This window comes from Nicotiana tabacum, chromosome 6 (assembly GCF_000715075.1).
Source record: "Nicotiana tabacum cultivar K326 chromosome 6, ASM71507v2, whole genome shotgun sequence".
Lineage (NCBI taxonomy): Eukaryota > Viridiplantae > Streptophyta > Magnoliopsida > Solanales > Solanaceae > Nicotiana > Nicotiana tabacum.
In genome coordinates, this window is record NC_134085.1 from 33,233,805 (window position 1) to 33,255,815 (window position 22,011).

At 42.2% G+C, this 22,011-nt stretch overlaps 1 protein-coding gene across 1 annotated transcript; it reads left to right on the plus strand.

Moving 5' to 3' along the window:
* Positions 1 to 6,239: 6,239 nt before the first annotated feature.
* LOC107762789 (uncharacterized) lies at positions 6,240 to 8,061 on the plus strand. Its single transcript, XM_016581178.2, has 2 exons — positions 6,240 to 6,796; positions 8,007 to 8,061. Exons 1-2 carry the CDS (start codon positions 6,240 to 6,242, stop codon positions 8,059 to 8,061), a joined length of 612 nt encoding a protein of 203 aa, XP_016436664.2.
* Positions 8,062 to 22,011: the final 13,950 nt, after the last annotated feature.

Consider the following 22,011-nt stretch of genomic DNA (forward strand, 5'->3'; position numbering starts at 1 on the left):
ACATAAGCGGTCTTCGTACCGTAGGGTACCATCATCCATGCCAGGGAAAAAGTTGTGGTCTTGTGTTTGTGATTCCCCTCTTTCAGTTGTGCTAATAATGGATCATTGAATTGCTTTTCTTTCACCTCCGCCACAAGCGATGTTTCAGCCTTATTCTGCACAATTACCCCTCTTTCATTAGAGTTCGCAAGGCAAACTCCCAAAATAGCCAACTGGTAAACCTCCTTGGCTAACGGCCTCTGATATGCCTCCAAATGAGCCAAACTTCCCATAGATTTTCGACGAAGAGCATCTTCCACAACATTAGCCTTTCCCGGGTGATAGAGAATATTAATGTCATAGTCCTTGAGTAACTATAGCCATCTTCTTTGCCTCAGATTCAACTCCTTCTGCTTGAAAATATATTGAAAGCTCTTATGATCCGTAAACACATCCACATGGACCCCATACAAATAATATTGTCAAATCTTTAGCGCAAACACTACTACCGCCAGCTCTAAGTCATGGGTTGGATAGTTCTTCTCGTGATTCTTGAGTTGCCTAGAAGCATAGGCTATAACCTTATCGTGTTGCATTAACACACAGCCGAGCCCGCCTCTTAAAGCATCGCAATACACCACAAATCCCTCTGTACCCTCTGGCAGGGCTAATACTGGTGTTGTTGTCAACCTTGATTTTAATCCCTGAAAACTCCTCTCACAAGCATCGGACCATTGGAATTTAACTGCTCTGCGGCAATTTAGTCAATGGAGAGGCAAGAGTAGAAAACCCCTCCACAAATCTCCTGTAGTACCCAGCCAAACCCAAGAAACTACGAATCTCCGTTGGAGTGGTAGGTCTAGGCCAATTCTTCATTGCTGCAATCTTTTGAGGATCAACCCTAATTCCTTCCCCGGAAACGACATGACCCAAGAACGCGACAGACTCAAGCCAAAATTCACATTTTGAAAATTTTGCATACAATTGATGTTGCTGAAGAGTCTGCAAAACTGCCCTGAGATGGTCAACATGGTCCTCCCAACTTCGAGAATACACAACAATATCGTCCAATGAATACTATCACAAAGGAGTCTAGAAAAGGCTTGAAGACTCGATTCATAAGATCTATGAAAGCTGCCGGGGCATTTGTTAGCCCAAAAGACATTACCAAGAATTCAAAGTACCTGTACCGTGTTCTGAAAGCTATTTTTGGAATATCCTACTCCCTTATCTTCAATTGGTGATACCCAGACCACAAGCTGATCTTTGAAAAACACCTAGCACCTTATAATTGGTCAAATAAGTCAGTTATTATAGGTAGAGGGTATTTATTTTTGATAGTGACTTTGTTAAGCTGTCGGTAGTCAATACACATTCACAACGACCCATCTTTCTTCCTTAAAAACAAGACCAGTGTGCCCCACGGTGATACGCTCGGCCGGATGAAACCCTTTTCTATCAAATCCTTCAATTGTTCCTTTAGCTCTTTTAGCTCTACCGATGCCATTCTGTAATGTGGAATTGATATATGTTGCGTGCCTGGCATCACATCGATCCCAAAATCAATCTCCCTGTCTAGTGGAATCCTAGGGAGCTCATCTAGAAAGACATTCGAAAATTCATTCACAATTGGTACAGACTCAAGGATAAGCACCTCGGCATTGGTGTCCGTAACCCGAACTAAATGATAGATACATCCCTTCTTGATCATCTTCGCGGCCTTAAGGTAGGAAATAACCGACCTCTAGGCACTACATTATCTCCCTCCCATTCAATAACGGGCTCATTAGAAAATTCAAGCCTCATAGTTCTAGTCTGACAATCAAGTTTGGCAAAACAGGAATAAAGCCAATCCATTACCATTATCACATCGAAATCGACCATCCCCAATTCAACAAGACCGGCAATGGTATCCCTACCACGTACCGTGACAACACAACTTCTATAAACTCAAGCAGTTGTAATAGACTCACCAACCGGAGTAGACACCAAAAAAAGTTCATGAAGATGATTTGGTTATATCCTGAATTCCATTGCAACAAAAGGAGTAACATAGGACAAGGTGGAACCGGGGTCAATAAGTGCATACACATCATGAGATTGGACAGTTAGAATACCTGTAACAACATCTGGGGAAGCCTCTGCAATTTGGCGTCCACTCATAGCATAGAACTGGCTGGGTCCTCCTGAACTCTACGCACCACCCCTAGCTGCACCATCCCCTGTGGGTGCTGGGGTACCTCGAGCTAGAGAGGGGGCTGAAGATATAGCAGCTGCTGGACTGGATGACTGAGTTGTGCCCCTACCCGCTCCCTGGCGGGATACACGACAATGCCTCTGAATATGACCACTCATCCCACATCCATAGTATATAGGTAACTCCAAATAGCAAGTCCCTGAGTGCATCTTCCTGCACCTGGGGCACGGGGACCTCTGCTGATACTGGGACCTCTCTCCTGACTGACCCTGCTGATGGGATCCCCTGTTTCCCTGACCGGGCCTGAAGCGACTCCACTACTGCTGGCTGGGCCCTGATTGCGGTACACTGGCTGAAGACTGTGCAACAGACTGGTACAGCCCTAATGATCCTCCCCTGAAAGCTGATCTTCCCCTACCTAGTGACTACCACATGTTGCCCATAGACCGGACCTTGCTGTTACCCTCTCTTACCATCCTGTTCTTCAGTTTACGATTTTCTGTGGCCTGAGCAAATGCCACCATCTTCCCATAATTCATGTTAGAGTTCAATGCAGCTGTAGAAGCCTCATTAATAGTTAAAGGATTAAGACCCTGAACAAACCGGTGCACCCTAGCCTCCATTGTGGGCAACATCTGAATAACATACTTGGACAAGCGGGCAAACTCCATATGGTACTCCCACACACTTCTGCTACCCTGTTTAAGATTTTTGAACTCCGCTGCATGGGCTGCCCTTGTCTCAACAGGCAGAAAATGATCTATAAAAGCATCAGTGAACTCATTCCACCTCGCCGTAGGGCCCTCCTCCTCGCGGGATTCTTGCCATAACTCAAACCACGCATAGGCCACCCCTTTCAAACGGTAGGCAACTAACTCTACTCCCTCTATTTCAATTGCACACATAACCCTAAGGATCATATGCATCTCATCAATAAAATTCTGAGGGTCTTCTTCTGGAGTGGCAACCATAAACACTGGAGGGTATAACTATAGAAATCTATTTACCCTAGATCTAGTAGAATCCCCTTGCTGGCTGGATGAACTGGGTGCAACATTTGACATCTGGGCCTGAAAGGCCACTAGATGGGTCAACATCCGAATAGCTCCCCTAAGATCCCCATCAGAAATACCAGAACCATAAACTGGGGCTGGAGGCGGGATAGAGGTATCAACGAGAGGGATAGTGGTACCCTCCACAGGTGTAGGAACTGGGGTAGTCTGCTCTAGAATAGAAGAATCAGGCAGAGTGATAGCAGGGCGGCTACCCTCACCACAATATCAAGCAGTGAATCATCAGACACTCCTGAAGTGGCATTGACATTGGCTTCCTGGCCAATTCTTGCTTTCTTCTTAGGTGCCATTTAATGAAAGATAGAACAATGCACTAATTAGAGAGGGAACAGTTTCACTGCACGATCCAGAATATCAAAGAATGGTGTTATTCCTAAATGCCCAAGTAGCCTCCAACTTATAGATGTGGTCGACTACATACCGATAAGAAGGACTCTACTAGACACGGCTCTAAGACATCCTAGGTCACTTTAAAACCTTAGGCTCTAATACCAAGTTTGTCATGCCCCAACCTCGGGAGGCGTGACCTGCGCTCAATCGAGTGAACCCAATTGAGCAAGCCTTATCAAACACTTCCACCCAACTCATTATGAATAAGGAAATCATGCTTTCATTTATTTAGACGAGGAAAGATAGCACATTCAACATTGTTAGTTCATCCTATATCACAACATAGTTAATTTCCAAGATTCCATACAATTACACTTTAGAGAAGCGAGAGTTAGAATTACAACATAGTTTGTAGACCCATCCAACACCCGTACATAACCCACACATATGTCTACAGAGCCTATAAAGATGTAAAAGACAAGTACGACAATGCCGGCAACAAGGCCCCGGCTATACCTCAAAAGTGGAAGTCCACAACCAAATATGTGCAATGTAAGTCCCTTGAAGGAGAAAGGGGCTCACCAAGACTTTGAGAAGAAGGTACTCTGCTACGCACGATCAACACTATCCGCAATGGAGCCACCTACATTCATTTAAAAATGTAGCGCCCCCGGCTAAAGGGACGTTACTACCATGGAATAGTACTAGTATGTATAACTAAACACCATCTAGTTAGAAATAACTTTCATACCAAACATAAGGAAGGCACATGTATAACTCAAAAGCTTTAAATGATCACAACATTATCAATGTAAAAGAATGATACAATTTTCACATTATGTTTCCATAGCCTTTAGTTTGGGGCATTTTATACTGTTCATCATTGTTCACTATACCACCGCTAGCTTGAGCGGAGTCCGATCTAGACCCGATCGGCTAGGTTGCCTTGGAGATATACACTTCAATCACAATCTCATTTTTCCCTTTTTATCCGATGTTCAATATCAACACAATACCACCATGTGTGAGGCATGACATCCTATCTCGGCTCGATCGGCTAGGCCGCCTTACCAAGGCGTTTCCCTTTTTCCATCAATCATCTCAATTCAATCTTTGTAACACATATATCTTTTCATAGGCACTTGGGGCCACAACTATCACGTCATATATTTGGCACTAGGCCACATTTCACATTATTCCCAATTATAATGTTAGATTTGTAATTAAAGATAATATGCGCATACAAGAGCAAATGAAATTGTAAGCATAGATGAGACTTCATATAGAGGACACAACATATACAGCTTCAATCTCAATTTAAAGTGTAAGCATTTCAGTACATGATTCATATTCCTTGCACCCTTTCAAGTTATCAAGAATAGCACATTTACCATATTGAGACATATCTTTCACGCATATAAAGTTGCAACCCCAAATTCATGTGAAACAACAATCCATACAACAATTCAACTTTAATCTTACAGTATTTACCCAAATACCGATAAAGCTCAATTTCTAAAAGATGGGGTTTTAGCCATACATATTTAAACTGAGCTTTCCTTAATCCTATAACATTCCGGAATGTTCACACTTTAATCTATTTAAGCAATATAGCACAATTGAACCCATAATCAGGAAAAGATCATAATCTAATCTCACTTGAGCAGTTTATCAAGCATTGAGTGTTCATTAAGGTCTTATGGCCCTTTTATGGAAGATTACACTAGCCCTTTCCCCATGCCTCTCTATTTATAATTTCCACCTATCTTCTAAGAACACATGCATGCAATATAGTTACCCTTATCCCTATGAATTACCTCACTAATGACCCCTTGTCTCTATATTTAAAATTAAGAGCTAAGGTGATGAAGTCTTACCTCTTGGGATAAAGATTTGGGTGCCTCACTTGATTATCTTCAATGTTTTAACAAGGATTTGTGGAGTAATTTTGATAAAAGGCATTTTCCCTCTCTTATACCCCCCTTCTCACTCTAAAAGTATCAGAAAATAGGCTCAAAATGAGATATTGCACAGGATATAACGATAGGTGGTCGGGTTTAAAACTTAAAAATCTGGAGCCCCGACTCAGATCTGCGATCGCATTTGCGATCGCAAAGTTGACATGTGGCCCGCATAATGGACTGCAAATATGCTCCCCAAAACCTGAACACACTGTCTAGGTATGCGGCAGAAATGCGGTCCGCATACCTGTTCTGCGGTCACATAATGCACCGCAGAACTGCCCAAAATCCCAAGGCAATTACGCGACGACTTTGCAGCCCACATATCAATTATGCGATCGCATAATTGGCCACATAGTTGACCTCAAATTGGCCAACACACTGCTTTACTCTGCGGTGACTATGCATTCCGCATAGCTGTTATGCGACCGCATTTTCGACCGCAGAATCGCACTTTTCTGGAAAACAATATTCCTTGACTTTTTAATGCATAGATCAGTTCAAAAAGGTCCGAACCGCGGTGAGCTGAAGAATTTTACGCATCTCTAACACATATCCCTAATTTGCCACTACGAGCTTTCGGGTTTAGAGTAAAAATCTTTCATATGCCTCACAGACCTGATGTCACAAAAATTTGACTTTCATCACCTATCCACAGTAACTTTGACACAGACATTCAGTATAGTAGTGACAAGACCCATGGCTCAAAAGATGTCTGATCCATGTAGCTTCACTATTCCATGTACTATTAGGGGTTATGCTTTTGCAAAAGCATTGAATGACTTAGGGGCTAGCATAAACTTGATGCCTTTGGCAATATACACAAAACTGGGCATTGGCAGAGCTAGACCGACTTCGATGCTTTTGCAACTAGCTGACCACATGGTTAAAAGACCGATGGGGATTCTTGATGATGTGCTGGTACAAGTGGGAAAGTTTGTATTCCCTGCAAACTTTGTTATTCTAGATTGCCAGGTAGATGAGGAGATACCCATCATTCTGGGGAGGCCATTTTTAGCCACTGGGAGAGCATTGATTGATTGTAAAACTGGGGAATTAAAAATGAGGTTGAACGATAAAGAAGTTATATTCAACGTTCAACAATCCATGAGGAGGCCCAGTAAATATGCAAATTGCTCACTAGTGAAAGCTGTGGATGTGATCCTGCATGAAAATGATGAAAGCCTGAATGCTAAAGATCCATTGGGAGCTTGTTTGACAAATTTAGAGGAGATGGATAGTGAAGGGTTGGCAGAGTGGGTCATGGCACTCGAAGGCCAAAGATTCTAGAAGAGGGAACCGCAGTTCGAGTCCCTTGAGTTAGAAAAGAGAGCTACACCACCTGCAAAACCATCAATAGAGGAACCACCCCAACTGGAGCTGAAACCGCTTCCAGCCTACCTCAGGTATGCTTTCTTGGGTCCCAATTCTACTTTGTCTGTTATTATATCATCTAGTTTGCTAGCTGTGTAGGTAGAACAATTACTGCAGGTATTGAAAGAATGTAAAACTGCCATTGGTTGGACCATGGCAGACATAAAGGGTATCAGCCCGGCCTTCTGCATGCACAAGATTTGTTTGGAAGAAGGGCACAAACCTTCCAGGGAACATCAACGAAGGTTGAACCCGAATATGAAAGAGGTAGTGAAAAAGGAGGTAATCAAGTGGCTGGACGCGAGCATCATCTTTCTCATCTCTGATAGCAATTGGGTAAGCCCCGTCCAGTGTGTACCGAAAAAGAGTGGAATGACAGTTGTACAAAATGAGAAGAATGAGTTGATCTTAACTCGTACAGCCACAGGGTGGCGGATTTGCATGGATTACAGGAAATTAAATAGAGCCACCTGAAAAGACCATTTCCCCTTGCCCTTCATTGATCAGATGTTGGACAGGTTAGCTGGGCGATCCCATTTGTGTTTCTTGGACGGATACTCGGGGTACAATCAGATCTTAATAGCCCCGGAAGATAGAGAGAAAACATCCTTCACATGTCTGTATGGCATCTTTGCCTTTTGGAGGATGCCCTTTGGACTTTGCAACGCACCGGCCACATTCCAACAGTGTATGCTAGCCATCTTTACTGACATGGTCGAAGACATTTTGGAGATGTTTATGGATGATTTCTCCATGGTAGGGGATTCATTCGAAGACTGTCTTCACAACCTTAAAAGAGTGCTCCAAAAATGTGTGGAGACAAATTTGGTGCTGAACTGGGAGAAGTGCCCTTTTATGGTGCACGGAGGCATAGTTGGGGCATAGAGTGTCCAAAAAGGGGATTGAAGGAGACCATGCAAAAGTTGATGTGATTGAGAAACTTCCAGCACCCACTTCAGTGAAAGCAGTGAGAAGCTTCCTTGGGCACGCCGGATTCTACAAGCAGTTCATCAAGGATTTTTCAAAAATTGCTAACCCCTTATGTAAGCTTCTTGAAAAAGACCAACATTTTTTGTTTTCTGATGATTGCAGGTTAGCATTTGAGGAGCTGAAGAGGATATTGGTGACTACACCCATCATTGTTTAACCTAACTGGGAGCAACCATTCGAGCTTATGTGCGACGCTGGTGATTACGCTATAGGAGCGGTTTTGGGGCAGCGAAAGGAGAAAATTATGCGCCCAATTTACTATGCAAGCAGGACACTTAGTGGTGCACAACTGAACTACACAGTCACTAAAAAGGAAGTGCTTGCTGTAGTGTTTGCCTTCGACAAATTCAGGTCATACTTGATTGGCTCAAAAGTTATTGTTTATACTGACCATGCAGCAATTAGGTAATTGATGGAAAAGAAGGAGTCAAAGTCCCGCTTGATTCGTTGGGTTCTGTTGCTACAGGAATTTGACCTGGAGATTCATGACCGAAAGGGGACAGACAACCAAGTAGCAGACCACCTCTCGAGGTTGGAAAGGGCAGAAAAGAGAATGGAGGTTGAAGATATCCTTGAGACATTCCCGGATGAGCAATTACTTGCTTTGACAATGTAGGAGTCACCATGGTATGCTGATATTGCTAATTACTTAGCTTGTGGTATTGTACCTCATGATCTCTCCTCAATTCAAAAGATTTTTTTTTTGTGATTGTCGGGAGTATTATTGGGATGAACCTCTATTGTTCAAAATATGTGTTGATAATATGATCCGATGGTGTATCCCCGAGCAAGATCAACCCTCTATTTTGCAGGCTTATCATGCCTCGCCATATGGTGAACATTTTGGAGGAATTTGGACAGCAGCAAAAGTGCTGGAATCAGACCTGTATTGGCATATATTGTTCAATAATGCCCATGCTTGGGTCAAAAGCTATGATGAATGTCAAAGGACGGGCAACATATCCCGTCATCATAAGATGCCAATGACCGCAATCCAATAGGTGGAAGTGTTTGACATGTGGGGGATCGACTTCATGGGGCCGTTTGTCAGCTCATATGGTAATAAGTATATATTGGTTTTCATTGACTATGTCTCCAAGTGGGTCGAAGCAGTTGCTCTCCCAACCAATGATGCGAAAGGGGTGACCAGTTTCCTAAAGAAAAACATCTTCACACGTTTTGGCACCGCCCTGAGTCATAATCAGTGATGGTGGCTCTCATTTTTGTAATAGAGCGTTTGCATGCATGTTGGAGAAGTATGGAGTTTGCCACAAGGTAGCCTCACCATACCACCCATAAACAAGTGGGCAGGTAGAAGTGTCCAATAGAGAAATCAAAGGTGTCATCTCAAAAATAGTGAATGCAACAAGAACTGACTGGGCAAGGAAGCTGGATGATGCATTGTGGGCATACTGCACAACCTTCAAAACTCCAATTGGTATATCACCATACAACTTGGTATTTGGAAAGCATGCCACTTTCCATTTGAGCTCGAACAAAAAGCGATGCGGGCATTGCAACAGCTGAAATTAAACATGGAGACATCAGGCACCAACTGAGTTAATGGGTTGCATGAGCTTGAAAAATTCCGGTTCCAGGCATTCGAGAGTGCTAAACTTTATAAAGAAAGGATGAAACTGATGCATGATAAGCACATATTGAATCGGAACTTCAACCCCGGAGAATTAGTGCTGTTATATAACTCAAGATTGAGGTTGTTTCCAAGTAAGTTGAAGTCCCGATGGTCAGGACCGTTCAGAGTGGTGCAAATGTTCCCAAGTGGAGCTGTGGAGATCGAATCTGAAGATGGGACGAACAAATTCACAGTGAATGGGAAGAGGTTGAAACATTACCTTGGAATGACTGAAGAAAAAGGGGACAACGTGGTGATAATGTTGGATCAGCCCCAATACACAAATGAGGAGTGATGACATGAGCATGTGTCGTGCCGTGATGTTAAATCAAGCACTGCGTGGGAGACAACCCATATGTTCTTTTGTTTATTTTTTCTTTTATTTTGATGTTGTAGTTGATGTGTATGAAAAAAAAATTCGGAAGCCCGTGACCGCGATCACCGTAGGACCACGGTGCAACCGCGGTAAATGGCGAGTATTTTATTTCGTCTCCCTTCTTTCACTGCGACCGCAGTGAAACGTGACTATTCTGCCATGTAGTTAAGTTCTACTTAAAAAGACATGCCCAACTATGCCTTATAAAAGACAAGCGGTCGTTGAAAATATAATCTGGTTTTTATGTCCGGAGTCGAATCCTTAGGAAACTAACCTATCTATCACAACTCTTAGTGATGCTAACCCAAGCTCAAACAATTTTCGGATGCAAGATTTTTTTTAAATAAATATTGGGTTTTTTTAACTAAAGTAAACTGATATTAAGACTAACAATATTCTAAATCAAAGATAATTCAATGATAAAAGATCTAGGGTATTGATTTCCCCAATTGCTAGTTTAAGTCCTAACTCTTTTACTATAATCTCGCCGTAATAATCTATGAGGATTATGAGCTATGGTTTACCGCAATTATCTCTCGATCAACTACGATAGTTTACTAGAGCATTCTCTCGAACTACTCTACCTGATTATTTATGCAGCTCTGAATTATCCCACCAAAGTTTCGTTATCTCTAACTCCACTTTTAAGTTCAAGTAATGAATCTCTTCAATTACACAAAACTGATGTTGTTCAACAATAATCTAACCTAGTATTCTTTAAGCAACACAAGGCAATTAGACACGATTAATCAAGGGCGCCTTCAATTAATCACAATACAAAACGTAGTTGAACAATCATATAATAAACCCGGCTCGATTATAACAAAATTGAGTCAAAACTTCATCTAACAATTGGTTCTATCAATCCTAGATTAAATGTTTAGCTACTCATAGCAAAACAAGAATAAACCATAAAATCATTCATAATTCACAAAATAATGATAACAAGAAGAAAAATTAAAACTCTAATGGTGTCTTGATCTTCTCACACTTGTTCTTGCCTCCAGTTCAGTCTAAAAATAAGCTTCCTCCGCTACTGGACCAGGAGGTTCATCCAGAGCTCGAGCTCATGCTAGTGCGGACTAGTTTAACCGCACTCGGTTTGTTTCCAAAGCAGCTCAAGATAGGTTTAATGCAAAGGCATCCAAGAAGCTGTTACCGGAAGTACACATTGATAGGCAGGCCTTGCAAATTGAATGTCCAAGTGTCTTTGAAGAATTGAGGAGGCGTCAGCTGGACATCTTCTTTAATGAACCGAAAGAGGGCAATGTACTGATGGTAATGGAGTTTTATGCGAATTGCCCGGAGCATATTGATAGGGTTGTCACGGTACGAAATACCCGGGTGCATGCGTCTCTTAAGGGCATCCAACGAGTGTATAGGCTGCCAGTATTCACTAGAGAGACGGATTATTACCTTGCTTATCATTGCCCAACTATCTAGTGGGCACCAATTCTTGAAATAGTCTGTGTGGCAAGCCGGGATCGAATATGGATAAAGCAGAGAATTACCTTGAACTCCCAATATCTCACTTGGGAAGCTAAGTGTTGGCTAACAATCATCAATAGCTGTTTGCTGCCATCCAGCAACACTACAGATGTTAATGGGCCAAGAGCAGCGATGATCTATTGTTTTATGATCCACCACGATTTTGATGTGGCCCGACTCATTCAGGATGAAATGTTCATTCTCTCTCCAGAAAAACTCAAAGGGTTCTACTTCCCTTCCCCGGTCACCAAGTTGTGTCGTGCTTCACGAGTTCCTGAAAATCCCATAGTAGATGGGAAGTTTCCATTAAAAGCCCCATTCAGGGCTAGCAAGATCACAGTTGGGAAAGAGAAAGTTGTGGTGGTTGATGATGATGATAAAGATGTTGATGATGATGATGATGATGATGAGGGAACTATGCATGTTGCCGCCTTACTAGAGCAGAGTGCTGATGAGGCGGTCCCATCACAGGCCTGCCGGATTACCCGCATGACAGCCCTGGAGCAGGAGATGGTTGGCCTACGCACTTCGGTCTCTGACCTGAGTGCAAGAGTTGACAATTTGGCTACTCAAAATGCTAGGTCAGAGAAAAGGTCATGGGCTGGCTCCGGGTGCTAGGACGAGCGTGTCACCTCGATCTTGGAACCGTCTCTGATCAGGACTGAGCACCAGGGAAGTCCCCTTACCTTACTCTGCTTTAAATTCTTTGACATGGGGACATGCCAAATTTTTAAGTGTGGGGTGGGGGATGGTTTTTGTTGTGCAATTGTATAAATGTGTTTGGTGTTGTTGTTTGGTATTTTTAGTCGATGTTAATTAACTTCGACTTGGCCCAAAGACGGACACCTCTCGATGGATCTCTTGAGGGACTTAAGTCGAACAAAAAAAAAACAAAAGATATTCATTTGTTAGGTAGTGTATCAACTCCCCCTTGGGTTTTCTTTAAACCATGGTTCTTTTCCAAGGGTTTCCATTTGAACCGGGTGTAGTTAGTTTTTTTGCTTTTTTTAGTATATGAATTTTTAGGCGAAGAATAGAAATAGGATCCCCTAACTCAAAGATACCTTGAATAGAGATTGCTTTAGTGTGACACTTAGGCTCATTAGTTGATTCTAGCAATAAAGTCTTAAATTGTGTGTTATTGAGTTGGCTTAAGCATCTTGAGCAGAGTGTCTAATGATCCTAATTGAATTAAGTCATGTGTCATGTGTGAGTGAGGCTTTGTGTATTCTATGCTAACATTCAATGTCTAGAACTTGCCCTGTGTGTGTACGAATCGAAATGGTAGTCTTAATTGGTCTAGAAAGTGATATAGGCGTTTCCTTGTTGAACTTATCTATATATGTTTTCACCCACTTGATTGTGTATATCCTAGTTAACCCTTTTGAGCATGTAATCCTGTTTCTTTGGCAACCACATTACAAGCCTTATCCAAGTTGTGAATTATTTATCTTTTTGAACCCTATCACCTCTTAGAAGCACTTGAATTGTAATGAATATGGAAAAGTTAAAGTGCGGGGTGGTCGGTTGGGCTTTTGAGTGGAGCTAATAAAATAAGGAGAAAGGTGCACTGTGTTTAGAGAAAAAAAAAAGAACAAGAGCCACTTGAATTTAAAAAAACATTTCCATGCTAAGTGGTGACTCTTGATGTAAATGTGCTTAAAGAAGTAGGGAGTTTAACTCAATGATGTAAAGGTGGAATGAAGGTTTGACAAAGGTATGGCCTTAAAAGTGAAAAATGTATTGAAGTTCTTAGGGAGGTGTAGTCACTATACCCATATGTATCCTACTTGTCCGCAACCAACATTACAACCAAATAAAGTCCTACTTGATTCTAGACCAAATGTGCTTGATTAGTCGAGTGTTACACTACGGGCAAGCCTATGGTGCGTTGTTTGTGGCATAAGAATTTATTTCTGAGGGTGAGTGAAATCTTATGTATTTGAATTCCTCAGTGTGTGAATTATATATGACATGACACAAGTCTCTTTTGTGATGAGTAGGCACATGATTCAAGAAGGAAAGGTAAGTCTGGACCTTTGACTGAGAGTATGAAAGCCGGTTAGGGACATTAGTGGCTAGAAAGAGAGTCCACTCTTGAGGTTAGGAGGTTACACTAAGGTAGTCTATCTATGTGAATTATTTTTGGTATAAGGAGTAGGGATGTGACCTAGTGATGATTAGGCCTATAGAGTGTAGTTTTATTGCTAGAGGACTAGCAATGTATTGATAGTAACCTATATTATACAATGTAGATGCTATTTATTCTCTAAGTTAACCATACTTTATTGATGTTTTAAGTGTTAAATGATAACAAAATGCTCTAATTGAGGTTTTTATGCTTTGTAGGAACTACTCCGAGTTAGGAGGGGGATATAGAGTGTGTTGGGTTCAAATATGTAGATACAAGGCTAATCAAGAAGAGCTCAGATGAAAACGAGCAAGAAAAAATGAAGAAAAAAATTAGGCAACAGCCCACCGCGACCGCGGTAGGACCGCGGCTGGAACGCGGTGAAAGAAGGCGAAAACAGAATGGTTGGAAATGACCGCAGTCGATCTGGAGAAAGCCAAGAGGTTTTAGGGCCAAAGTGTAAATCGTGGGAAACTTATCCTAACCCTATATAAACTCAACCAACTCGCCCAAGTGAAAGTTAAGCTTGTTTTTAGACTAAATTGGAGGCAAGAACAAGTGTGAGAAGATCAAGACACTATTAGAGTTTTCATTCTTCTTCTTGTTATCATTATTTTTTGAATTATGAATGATTTTATGGTTTATTCTTGTTTTGCTATGAGTAGCTAAACATTTATCACTAAGTTTGGAACTTATTGTTATAACGTAATGCCCTTCGGGCTAAAAAATGCAGGAGCTACATACTAGCGCCTAGTTAACAAAATGTTCAAGGAACATATACGTAAATCAATGGAAGTTTACATTGACGATATGTTAGTTAAGTCTCTGCACATAGAGGACCATTTAATGCATTTGCAGGAAACATTCAAAATCTTGAGGAAGTATAACATGAAGCTTAACCCAGAAAAATGTAGCTTTGGAGTCGGCTCGAGTAAGTTCCTCGGCTTCATGCTGTCGAATTAGGGTATCGAAATTAATCCCGATAAGATCAAGGCCATCGAGGATATCACGGTCGTGGATAGTGTGAAGGCCATGCAAAGGCTAACAGGGCAAATAATTGCTTTGGGTCGGTTCATTTCGAGGTCATCAGATCGAAGTCATAGGTTCTTTTCCTTGTTTAAAAAAAGGATTTCGCGTGGACCACGGAATGTCAACAAGCCTTAGAAGAATTAAAGTGATACTTATTGAGCCCACCTTTTCTCCACACCCTGAAGGTAGATAAAAAGCTTTTCTTATATTTGGTAGTGTCCGAGAAAGCGGTAAGCATAGTACTAGTTCGAGAAGAGCAAGGTACGCAATTCCTTGTTTATTACGTAAGCTGAACTCTAGGATATGCTGAAACTAGATAACCTCACTTAGAATAATTAGCACTTGCATTGATAAGCACATCTAGGAAGATAAAGACATATTTTCAATGTCATCCCATATGTGTATTAACCACTTACCCCCTTCGAAATGTTTTTCATAAGACCGAATTATCGGGCCGGTTGGCCAAATGGGCCATCGAACTTAGTGGTTATGATATCGAATATCAACTCTGAACCGCCATCAAGTCGCACATCCTATCTGACTTCGTGGCCAATTTTACACCGACCCTCGTACCCGAAGTGGAGAAAGAACTCCTACTAAGATGGGGTACATCATCGGGGGTATGGACCCTTTTCACGGATGGTGCCTCGAATGTGAAAGGGTACGGGCTTGGCATTGTCTTGAAGCCACATATGGGTAGTACCATTAGACAATCTATCAAAACTTCTAAATTGACTAACAATGTGTCCGAGTATGAAGCCATGATTGTAGGTCTCGAGCTAGCAAAGAGCTTGGGAGCAGAACTCATCGAAGCCAAGTGTGATTCACTGTTGGTGGTAAACCAAGTAAACAAAAGTTTTGAGGTTCAAGAGGATAGGATGCAATGATACTTGGATAAACTACAGGTAACATTGCATCGTTTCAAGGAATGGACTCTGGACCACGTACCTCGAAAACAAAACAGTGAGGCTGATGCACTTGCTAATTTGGGATCCTCAGTCAAAGAAGATGATATCATCCCGGGGACTATCGTCCAATTATCGAGGACTATAGTTGAAGAGGATCATGCCGAGATAAATTCTACAAGCTTGACTTGGGATTGGAGGAATTAGTATATCAATTATTTGAAGAATGGAAAACTCCCATCGGATCACAAGGAATCAAGGGCCCTACGAACCAAGCCTGCTAGGTTTGCTTTAGGTGAAGATGGAACATTGTACAGGAGAACGTTTGATGGACCATCGGTGGTATGTTTGGGGCTGGGGGACACCGATTATGTTCTACGAGAAATCCATGAAGGTACTTGTAGGAACCACTCCTCCGCCGAGTCTTTGATTCGCAAAATTATAAAAACTGGGTATTACTGGGACTGCATGGAAAAAGTTACTAATGAGTTTGTCAAAAAATGTGATAAGTGCCAACGGTTTGCACCGATGATCCATTAGCCTGGAGAACAGCTCCACTCTGTCTTATCCCCGTGGCCTTTCATAAAATGGGGGATGGACAGAGTCGGCCCCCTACAAACGGCCCCAGGTAAAGCTAAATATATTTTAATTATGATTGATTACTTTTCTAAATAGGTGGAAGCACAGGCCTTTGAGAAGGCTAGAGAAAAGGAAGTTATTGACTTCCTCCCGGACCACATCATGTCTGTTCGGGATGCCTGCTGGGATTGTATGGGACAATGGAAAATAATTCATCGGCAGCAAGGTGACGTAGTTCCTTAAAGCACATAAAATAAAGAGGATCTTATCAACACCATATTTCCCACCTGGAAATGGACAAGCCGAATCAATAAACAAAACTATCATTCAAAACCTGAAGAAAAGGTTGGACGATGCAAAGGGAAAATGGAGAGAAGTTCTACTCGAGGTCCTTTAGGCATATCGAACAACATCGAAGTCTAGCATACAGGCTACTCCATTCTCTTTAATTTATGGTTTCGAGGCCCTTATCCCTATCGAGGTCGGAGAACCCAGTGCCAGGTTTCAGCATGCATTTGAGGAGTCAAATCACAAGGCTATGAATACTAGCCTCAAGCTATTAGATGAGAAATGAGAGGCAACACTTATTCGGATGGTAGAGCAAGGGCAAAGAATCGAGAGATACTACAATAGAAGGACCAACCTTCAATACTTTGGAGTCGAGCACTTAGTTCTACGGAAAGTCACCCTCAATCCTCGAGACCCGAATGAAAGAAAACTCGGCTCGAATTGGAAAGCACCGTACCGAGTCCTCAGATTTGTCGGCAAAGGATCTTACAAACTCGGCACGATGAAAGGCGAGCAATTGTCAAAAAATTGGAACATATCACTACTCAAACGATACTATTGCTAAGGTATGATTTTCTTTTTTTGTCCATTGGAATTTGAAACTAACCCATTGCAGGTGTTCGATCAAAGATATCGAAGGAACCTTTTTTACATGAAGGCTTTAGGTTTTAAAGCATGCGTTGCACTCTTTTTCCCTTAGATCGGATTTTGTCTCAAATGGGTTTTACCGGCGAGGTTTTTAACGAGGCAACAACTATGTGCTACCTAAGGAGAACTCAACAGTACCCGAGGCTTCTTTTCAATCAACCTCAAATACTGGGGGGAATCACCCTTGGAGGTTATATTTTCGAGGAAAATAATTCACGCCAAAGAGGGCCTCGATAGGAGAATTTTGTAATGGGCCAAATGGTCTGATGAACCATGTCCATATAGAATAGTCGAGCCCCGACGGCAAAACATGTACGCATGTATCAATTATTCAAAGAAGCATTCTTTCTATATCAAAACACTTTGTGTCTCAAAGAAGTCTACTATTATACGAGCTCTACACTTATAATTCTACGAGAAATGGCCCAAGGGCCAAAACGCAAATACACCCCGAATACTCGAGGACTGTAATCGACAGTCAACACATCCGAGTCATCAAAAACTTGAACTCATAAGACCTCTAAGAGGCATCCCCATATATAAAAGCCAAGGACATCATACTTGGGGATTAACATTTCGAACAAGTTAGAAATGTTATCGGGAAACAAGTCCAAGAGATATATCCGAAGGTTATGGACATATTAGAGACTATGGTCATATAAAGGCTACGGCTGAAATAATGTGGCTCGGAGACATCTGACTTCCGCCATAAATTACAGGCCTTCAAACACTTTGAAAAAATCGGTTAAATCAGGCTACCCTCGGCAAAAGAAAATGATAAAGGGCTTCGATAAAATTATCCCTCGAACAATTTAAAGGCTTCGATAATATCAGCCTCCGATAAAACCTCAAGAGGTATTCGAGTATGTTTACACAAACAAATTACAAATAAGGTTCCGATCCGTCGAACCTCCGAAAAACCCAACGGGTATGAAAAACACATGTTAAGGCATAAATAAACTTTCACCAAGTCTTTTAGCCAAAAAAAAAGGAAAAAGTATAGCCGCTTTAGAGACCGAATTGGCCCAACTTAAAGAGCCTAAGGGACAACCTAAAAGAGTCTAAGAGCCGATATAAAAGAGCCTAAAGGCCAAAATATATAGGGTTTGAGACCTTGCTCTCACCCAATTCGGACTCAAAAGTCTCGACATCCCAAGCTTGCATCAAATCAATTTAAGCTTAGCTTGAGGATTAACAAAAACCTTAAGAGGTATTATATTTATCAATAAAAAACCTAAGGGTTTATTATGTTTTGAGTCCAAACCAATATTCGGTCTGATCATTAGAGTTATACAATCAAATTTTTCACAAATGAAGACGAATTAGAATTCAACACAAATCGAAGATGAAGAAAAAAGGTTCTTTATATTTATAAGAAATGGTTACAAAATATATTTAAAATGCCCATGAGGGGAAATTACAGAAAAAGAAAGAAACATAAAAGAACCTATCTATTTCGGGGCAACATCCCCGGAAGCAACATCCTTAGGAACTGCATCCTCGGGAGCTCTATCTTCGGGAACCTCCTCCACCTTGGGGACTCCATATTCACTTTCCTCGCCCTCGGAACCATCACAGCATCTTCATCAGAAGAAGAAACAAGAAACCTAGCATTGGTTTCCAACGCCTTTGCTTGGGCTATTTCTTCAGTAATGTCAAATCCTCGGGGCGTGGATTTCGTGGAGAGTCTCCCTCCGTGGTTGGCATTTGGCCAAATCATTACTCTATTTTTCCTGGTCAGAGGCCTCCCTCAGTTCCGCTTGAACAGCCTCGGCATCCCTTAAGTATATAATGATGGTCTTATCAGCCATAGCCTTCGACTTCTCAACTTCAGCCTTAGCTTGTGAAGCTTTGACCCCGGCTTTGGCAAGCTCTACCTCTAACTTCTCAATTTTCTTGACCTGGGCTAGACTTATCACTTTAATGCCTCGGATTTGAGTTTCAATTGAGGCCAGTTGCGGCGAGCCGATCTATGTTCTCTTTCCATTGGTGGCAGTCAATCTTAACTTGAGCGACCTCGCCCCGGAGCTGCCCAATCATCTCCAACTTTTGCTACAGCTGAGATATCGAAGTGTTAGCCTCTGAAGTAAGGACGAGAAAACCATACCTTATTAAAATCACAATTACTTACTCATCTAGCTCGGCCTCATTTTTCTGAGCTTTGGCCAATTCAGTCCAAAGGTCCTTAAGCTCCTCCTCATTTTGGCTATAGAGGAGCCTCAGAGCCTTCTCTTCACCCGAAGCCTTCTTGAGCTTGGCCTTACATTGGCTCAGCTCAGCCCTAAACTTGACAATGTCCTGCACATGAAACCAAGACATGTCAGTTAAAGGAAGCGGAGAAAGAAGAAAACTATAATAAATAAAGTTAAAAGCTTACCCGAGAGAAGAGACGTTGAGCCTCTTCGAAGTGAGTGGATGCATTATTAAGGTCAACGGCATCATTAATTCCGGTGAAACAGTCCCGGAAAGGATCTTCTTCGAGAACCTTGCTCGGGTCGGGTGTTCGCAGAGCCCGAGCATCCTTTATTGCCTTCTCAGAGCAAGATAGTAGAGAAGGTGAGTGACCCATTGTCACGTCCCCGAGCTCCTCACTCGGGGCATTCTGATTAGCTTCAGCCCTCTTAGTGCTTGTCCCCTTCGGCATATTTGTTGAATGAGGGGGAACGATCTCCATCTCGGGGGACTTGAGGGCTTTACCTGAGTCTTTCTTCGGAGTTCCTTCACCGAGAGGAAAGGTCTTAGGTTCGGAGGACTTGGCGGCCTCGTCTGATTTCCTAGTTTGGGGTATCAGTGCCAATTCTTCGCCTTCGTCCTCTTTGTCTTCCAGGTGTTGGGTGGCTGAATCCAAGTCCACATGGATAAACTTCCTCCTCGGCTTCCGAATAGGGGCCGACTCGTCCTAGGTATCTTCAAGATTTGAAGCCTTCTTTCTTTTGTTGTCTTTCCCCGATTTCGAAATTGGGGACTCGGTCCCTTCCCCAAGCAGGATTGGCCTTATTTCGGAGACATCTCCGATGCCTGCACAAATAAACATGAATGAGATGACATCGCCAGTAAAAGAAAAGTATCAAAACCTGGGAGAGAACTTACCATGATATTTGGCCTCCCATTTACCCCTCGATAAATCGCGCCATTTGCGCTCATCATACGAGGAGGTCGCAGCTAACTTTCGGAGCCAATCCTCGAGGTTAGGGATAGCGTGGGGCATCCAAGAAACAGCTACAGAAAAGGTAAAGGCAATGTGAAACATGGAGGCAAAATATATATGGGTTTTTGGAAAAGAACTTTACTTACGATTGAAGTTTCATCTCTCGGGGAACGGCATTGTTTCCCTAGGGATGACATCCAAAGTCCTCACTCTGATGATTCGGCTAATCTAGCCTCGATCTTTGTCTTTATCGTAACTAGCAAAGAAGGCCTTCTTTGTTCGACATTGTAGCTTTATAATTCCTCGAAACAACTAGGGCCGATACAACCGAATGAGATGGTTGAGGGTAAATTCCAATCCCTCAGCCTTACCAGAAAAATAGCACACGATACGTCAAAATGAGGGATGGATTTGGCCGAGGGTAACCTCGTACCGTTTGCAAAAATCGATCACTACCGAATCGACGGGACCCAGTGTGAAGGGGTAAGTGTAAACACTTAAAAACCCCTCTACATGGGTAATGATGATTTCCTCGGGGCTTGGGATCTGAACCACAACCTCGTCTCCCCAGCCGCAGTCCTTCTTCATAGTTTTGAGGTACTTCTTTGATATCGAACTAATCTATCGAGATACATGTTCACATCGGCCTGGGATATTGGGAGGATTTTCAACGTTAAAATCATTCTTTATTACGCAAGGACCGGGGGTGATTTCGTGAAGAGCCGGCGGCGCTAGCGGTTTGGTTTGCCGGGAAGTAGAAGAAGACGATGTTTTCTCTTTTTGGCGGACTGTTTTGGAAGTTTTAGCCATAGGTTCAAGCTATGGAATACAGGCGATAGCAGAGCGTTACGGGAGCTTGAAGTTTTCCGGTGACTGGAGTAAAAAGTGATTAGAGGAGAAGGAGATGAAGGGGAAAAGTAGGCAGAGTAAATCGAATGAAGAGATAAAGTTTTAGTTCAAAGAAGGAACCCCATATTTATAGATGAGAGGTGACGGTTCAGTGGCGCTAGTGGCCGACCATTACTGGCATACATTTAATATTTTGGGGAAGCGGACCAACGGGACATTTTAGTCACTTCGAGCGCTTATATCACGGGGATGACGTCATCATCAGGTGCTCAGAAAAATCGATGTTCAAATCGTTTCTTATCCCTTTACTCTAAGAAACGCGGGGACTATCTATATACGGTGAAATCAGGTGTCCCCTATTTAGTAGGCTCGAGACGTCGCACCGAGGGTTGAAGTTCAATAAATACAAAGTCCGGGCTCTAAGGTAGAATAAGAGGCTCAAAGGCCTAGGTGTTCAAGGAATATCGGAGCCAAGTATGACCGACTCCGAGATAGTATTGTTGTGAGTTTGTTGCAGAAGGACAAGATTCTCACCACGTCCCCAAGATCATGGCGTAAATTCGGGAATAGATTTGTACGAATTAGTACAAATCCGTACCAGGCGGTGATACAGCTATCCCAATAAGATTCTTTACTGTAAATGAAAAAGTACCTTATTTAGGGCTCCCCTCCTATATAAAGGGGACCCTAATCATTTGTAAAGATTATCTAATCGTTGGAAAAAAATATACTATCTTACTTTTTCGCTCATTGTTCATCAGAATTATCCTTTAGCTTTATTATTCTCACTTTATTGCTCTAGCCTGCCTCGAGGTAACTGGGATCGAGGTCGAAACTGACCTATCTACTGGTTTGGTCTTACTTATTTTCTTCATCTATACTTCATATTTCTTGATAATTAATTGTTATTGAACTGAATCACGTATTTTTAAAACCACAAATCAAATTTAATTGCTACTCGTATTTTCGAGATAAACAATATTAAAATATGAACTACTCCTTGGGCATACTACATCATGGTCCCCTTCCCCAT

Bases quoted from the DNA above. Each gene is read 5' to 3' on its own strand.
- LOC107762789 (XM_016581178.2), top strand. From the start codon at position 6,240: ATGGCTCAAAAGATGTCTGATCCATGTAGCTTCACTATTCCATGTACT. The intron at 6,797-8,006 runs GTGGGTCATGGC...TGATGATTGCAG, and splicing joins GATAGTGAAGGGTTGGCAGA to GTTAGCATTTGAGGAGCTGA.